This window comes from Malurus melanocephalus, unplaced genomic scaffold (assembly GCF_030028575.1).
Source record: "Malurus melanocephalus ecotype Western Australia unplaced genomic scaffold, MMel_1.1 scaffold_504, whole genome shotgun sequence".
NCBI lineage: Eukaryota > Metazoa > Chordata > Aves > Passeriformes > Maluridae > Malurus > Malurus melanocephalus.
Window position 1 is genome coordinate 408,942 of NW_026623736.1, and position 5,779 is coordinate 414,720.

A 5,779-nucleotide genomic window follows, 5' to 3' on the forward strand; every position below is an offset into this window, starting at 1 on the left:
CTGCCCATCACCGGGCTGGGTGTCCATCTCCCGCTCTCCAAACTCCCTGTAGGTTTTTCTCCGGGAACAACTCTCCAGTGCCAGTCCCTTTYCCCCCTCTCTCCGGGTCTATCAGTGCTGCTAATGAGATCTGCTCATTTAACCCAGCCGGGGCAGCGGGACAGCCGAGCAGCCTCGGGGATGTGAATCACTCCCCAGGCAGCCGTTGCCCAACGCGGCAGCGCCCGCCTTGCCCGAGCCGGTTGCTGATTGCCGGCGAAGGCACCGAGATAACGCGGGACGTTTGTTAACATCTCCTGCCTTACCAAGAAGCARCTCCCAGACTCTGCCCTACTTTCCTCACCTCCTCCTGCACCCCGTGCCAGCGAGTTGGCTGCCATGTGCGGCAAATCCCAACTTCGAGACATTTGCCGAGCTCTGCAGATGTTCTCCTGCTTTTCCAGTCCTGCCACCACCGGGCTGCTCATGCAGGAAAACACCGGAGCGCGTCAGCGCTGGCTTTTCTGGTCTTGGAGCGGCGGCAGCCTGCGGGATGCCAGACTCTCCGGGGAGTTTGGACGCGGGTAAAAGCTCGGCTGTGTTTGCTTTCATGGTGTGGAGCAGCAGTTAAGCCCGTCCGGCCGGCAGGACACCGGGGAGGGTGCAGGGCTCGGCCGGCCGGGGGTCCCCGAACGGGGGTCCCCAAACCCCCTCCTCCCCCGGTTCACCCCAGCCAGGTGTGAGGGTGTCGCGGCTCCKGCGTGTTCCTGCTCAGCCAGGGGCTGGCCCACTCCGTAAGCAAATTTGGGGAGCTTGCCCGGGCACGGGCCTCGCCGGCGGGCATTTGGCAGCGGGCTCACKGCCGCCTGACGTCAGGAGCAGCAACATCGCCTTTCTGCCAAGCAACAGGCGAGACSGAGCCACCGTGGCCAGGACAAGGGGCTCGCAGACCCCCCTTCCCCCCGGTGRGGCTGTGGGGCTGCTCCGCTGTGTTTCCATCCGGTGCCGGCGATGGGAGCGCTGTGCCCGGCAGGGAGAGTGGGATTGTCCCGCTCCGGCTGCTGCTCCTGTGGCTGCGATAACCCCCTGTCCTCTCCTCTSCCCCTTCCTCTGCCTGAGCACTGTGACAGGGATTTCTCTGCACCCCCTGCTTGCACAGGGACGTGTAAGGGGAGTCTTAGAATCCCAGAATGGCTTGTGCTGGAAAGGACCTTAAATCTCGTCCCAAYCCCCTGCCATGGGCAGGGACAACTTCTACCTGACCAGATTGCTCCAAACCCCGTCTGACCAACCTTGCACTGCCAGGCATCCCCCCTCGTGCTTTTCCTTGCCAGGTTTTACATGGAATTCATGCACAGGAGTGACTCCATGTGCATCCAGGGCCTGAGAACATGGCATGTGGGTGTAGATCTGTTCCTCCAGTGCATCCTGCCTGGTGTGGACAGGGGCAGGGAGGGCATCCTTGGCAGCAGCCGGGGCYGCAGGCAGYGTGGGATCCTCCCTGCTCYGCTCCCGGCCCTGTGCTGGGGCGGAGGCGCCGGAAAAGGGGAAAATCAAGTTTTTAATTCCAGCCTCTGACTTGCGGGAGAGCCCGAGAGCGCGAGAACCGCCGGCGGTGGGTGCTGCCGGTCCTGGCCCCGGGGCAGCAGCAGGCAGGGAGCTGGTGAAGGCACGGATCCAGCATGGATCTGAGCCTGGTACAGCAGCTGCTGCTCCTTCCCTCTCACCAGCTGGTTCCCTGGGAGGGGCTGAGCTCGTGGGTTTGCTCTGGACTTTGCTGTGCCCACCTTTGTGGGGCTGCACCCCCCAAACTCTCCTCTGTTCCTATCCCAGCACTGGCTGGGTACCAGCAGAGCCCTGGGCTCGCTGCCTCCAGCTTGGCTGGGTGGAAATCTGCATCCCTGTCTCTCATCCATTCCCCTCCTCCTGCTGCTTCTGAATTTGSGCATTGCCTGCAGCTTTGGCTACAGGAATAAAATGGACTGAACCCTTCTAGCACTGGGGACTGCAGTTCCCCAAGCCAGGAGGGAGCAGAGCTGATAATTCAGATTATCTCCCTGCGTTGGAGGAGGTTCCCCAGCTCCAGAGCCTCRGGTCATCCCTACCTTCAAGTGTCCAGCGTGCATGTGGGCTCGCTCACACATCTGAAGGAAGTGCTTCACGTTGGTCTCATCCAGGATGATGTAGACACCCACTTTCCTCTTGAAGCCGGCGTCCAGCAGGTCCTTGAAGATGTCCACATCGGTGAACATGTCCATGACCACAGCGATGACCTGCAGAGGGGRGAGGAGAGATGAGTGTGGGTGGCATGGCCAGGGACAAGCCAAGGTACAGTTGGAGCTTGYTTTGTGAGAGCCAAAGCTGTCCCTGGAGGAGGTTGGGATTTGGGCTGGGGAAGCCCAGGATTGTCCCCAGCTCTGGCCAAACTGAGGGTGCACAGAAGGAGATCCCAGTCCCATTCCTCTGTGGTCACTGAAGAAGGTTTGCTCTCCCAGAGACAGGTGGATGTGGCACTTGGGGACAYGGTTTAGTGGTGRCCCCGRCAGTGCTGAGTCARTGGTTGGACTTGATGGTCTCAAATGTTTTTTTCCAGCACTAACAATGTCAGTGGTGGCCCATAGCACAATACACTCCTGAAAAGGTGCTTACTGAGGGAGAATCTCATGTTTCTGCCTTTAAAAAGCTCCACAAATTTCAGAGTCTGGTTTCTGGCTGAGAAGTTTGGTGTCCCTGTGCTGTTGGCATCGCAGGGAGCACCAGAATGGGAGAATTGTGATGCGGAATCACGGAACGGTTGAGGCTGAAAGGCTCTGTAGGGTCATTGAGCCCAGCCATTAAATGATGTGTCCATCTGTCCTGGTCCCACTGCCCAGCCCAGGGTGCTGCTCCTCCTGCTCAGTGTCCCTCCTTCCTCCCAGGCTGCGTGGAAGGAGCAGAGCCGGGATGGCAGTGCCAGCGCCCCGAGCAGTGACAGCTGTGTTTGTCACATGGCAGCGTCACCAACACCCACGAGCTGGAGCTGCCTTTGTACCCAGGGCATTTGCTGCCCTCCCAGCCACAGACGGGGCGAGTCCCATGGGTGATAGGGAAATGGAGCTGGGCCCTGTTGGGAATTCCACTGGAATGTCTGCCTGGGCACCAAAGGTCGCTCTGTGCCCGTGGATTTTGATTTTGTGGAAATGGCATTGCCCGTGGTGAGTGGCAGCTCAGGAGATCTGGGGCAGCTGCCTGCAGCACAGCTCAGCATCCCCGGGCAGCTCCACAGGGATTTCTGCCTTCCCTCATCCCAGGGAGGAGGAGGAGGTTTGTCATCAGGGTGCTGGCTTGTCATTGTCCCATGGTTGGAGACCTGCCAGCACTCCTGTGCCTGTGGCTGTTCCTGGCATGTGCCCTGGGCTGGGGGGACATGGATTCTCTGGGCCACTCGCCCTTCCAGGAGGGCTCTGCTGGCCACTGCACGTAGCTGAGCCAGGGAGGACACCTGCATGGGGAGGTGACACGAGACCCCAGGATGCTCCTCCCTCCCTCCCTCGGGAAGGAAGGAATTGGGATAGTTCTGGGTGCTTGCACACTCAGACACGTCCAGTCCGAAGCTCTCAAAGCACYGAGCTGCCTTTTAATTAGTTTTGTGCCACAGGACGTGGAGAGCTTTAATTAAGCAGAGGATTGTTATGACGCTGCTGGCTCTTCCCTTCCTTTTCTGCAGGCAATGGGGGGAAGAGCGAGGCTGWGTGGGGAACCCCAGCCCTGCTGTCCCCGATGCCACCCTGGCATCCCCAGCCCTGGGGGGACTTTATRAYTCTGCTAATGGATTTTAACAGAACTCCCATTTATCCTCCCCAAGAACCTCAGACTTTCCAGGRAAAGGCTAAATCCTCACACCTTTGTGCCTCCACTCAAGTGTTCTGCTCATCCTCATTGCCCTGGTGAGGAAACTTAGGCAGGAAATCAGCTGCTGGCTTTGCATGGAGGTAAAATTGGGATGGTTCAGAGCTACTGTCAGAGTTCTGGTCTTGGATTTGCTGTGTGCAGCAAGAAATCGGGGAGGAGCTGAGCTGTGTTCCATGAGCCCTGGGTAAGGGGCACCTGTGGTGGGATGGTGCATGTCTGGCTTGGGAATGTGGGTTTGGTGGTGCAAGGTTTGGTGGTGCAGGGTTTGGTGGCAGAGGGTTTGGTGGCAGAGGGTTTGGTGGCACAGGGTTTGGTGGCACAGGGTTTGGTGGCAGATGATCTCCTCTTGCTCTGACACTGGTGTTCCGTGCTCCTGTCGCTTTGCCCGTGAGCTGCATTTTCCCCAGGAAAAGTTGAGAATTTGTAAAATGGGGATTAGAGTAGCGCTGACCTCTGTTCTGGAGGGAAAGGAGCATTTTCGCTTTGCAGTCCCAGCGTTCCCAAGGCCTTGGCTCTCAGCTGTGGCCCTGGAGGTGTGAAGCGGTTTTGCAGGGCTGTGGGCAGGGCACTGACCCCCACTCCAAGCCTGTCTCACACAGAGGGGATGAGCAGGCARGGCACTGCAGGCAGTGGCCCAGGGTGGCCAGTTTGGGTTTGGACAGGGGGAGGGAGCCCAGCTGTCACCCACGGGACCAGCCCAATCCCTCCTGCTTGCCTGGTGCACCCTGTCACCTATGGGACCAGTCCCATCCCTCCTGCTTGCCTGGTGCACCCTGTCACCTATGGGACCAGTCCCATCCCTCCTGCTCGCCCAGTGCACCCTGTCACCGCTCACCCCATCCCTCCCTCTGCGTCCCGCCTGCAGGACAGGCTCAGCCCCAGTTTGTCACCGGGATGTCACACCAATGTGCCAACACTGCCCTGGCAYGAGGTGGGCTGGGAGAGAGAGCGAGGGCGGCGCTGGCAGCGTTCCCACTGCGGTGACTGTCCTTGTCCAGCTGAAATCTGTGGCTGGGCTTGACCCCTGGGATGCCAAACCCTGGCACAGGGATAATCTGCAAAGATTGGAGGTCTGTCTGCTCCAGAGCGGTGAAATCCTGTGTGCTCTTTGCCTCCTGGGGTGGGCAGTGGGATTGTCTGGAGCAAACTGTGCCACCAGCTCTGAGGAGTGAGCCCTGTCCCTGTCCCTGTCACCTCTGACATCGCCCTTTCTGAATCCCCTTAGCTGCTGCGTGATCCCAGGAAGCTTTGCTATCCTTTTGCCGCTCTCCAGGAAGGTGCAGAGGAAATCAGCCCCAAATCTGCAGCTGGAGGCTCCCACAGCCCACGCAAGTGAAGCTTTCCTTGCCAGGATCCACTGGATACCGACGTGCTGGGTCCCAAATCCCCGAGGAGCAGTGAGAACTGTGTCCTCCTGGACACTCCGCAAAAGCTTTTGGGATTTTTTGGAGCAGCTTTGATGAGCACATAAACTGCAGGATCATGTTTTATAGAGGAAGTTGCAGCTCTTTTATTGTCTCACTGTGAATCACCAGATAATGACTTTTGGGGCACACCAYGTGGGCATTTAATAAATTAGGCAGGCACCAAGGCACAATTAGAGGAAGCGTGTTGGGATGGAGGAGAGGTGGGACAAGCACCATTAATAATTGCTCTCCCCTTTCATCCAKGAACGGCAGCAGGTTTTGTAAACAGTAATTAATAGGGCCTTGCAACCTTCGCTGGAAGTTGCTCAGGGTAATTATATCACCGCAATCCCAACCTGGAACCTCAAGTGCAGAGAGGAGGTCAGAGTCGCTGCTCTCTGCCGTGGCTTTGGGCCARGGTCAATGTTTTCATGCTCTGGTTTCTGGACAGAGAGAGCCGAGAGAAGAGGAGGAGGGAGATTTTTGTGTCATAGAATTGTGAA

At 58.3% G+C, this 5,779-nt stretch overlaps 2 protein-coding genes across 2 annotated transcripts in view; one reads left to right on the forward strand and one right to left on the reverse strand.

Moving 5' to 3' along the window:
- FAM83G (family with sequence similarity 83 member G) overlaps nucleotides 1-5,779 on the reverse strand; it is a 17,894-nt gene that overhangs the window by 8,096 nt on the left and 4,019 nt on the right. Inside the window, exon 2 of the mRNA XM_057381294.1 lies at nucleotides 2,085-2,252. Within this exon, the coding sequence (XP_057237277.1) occupies nucleotides 2,085-2,252 (168 nt within the window). The remainder of the gene's footprint in view (nucleotides 1-2,084; nucleotides 2,253-5,779) is intronic.
- SLC5A10 (solute carrier family 5 member 10) overlaps nucleotides 1-5,779 on the forward strand; it is a 23,214-nt gene that overhangs the window by 5,865 nt on the left and 11,570 nt on the right. The gene's annotated exons all lie outside the window — the stretch shown is intronic.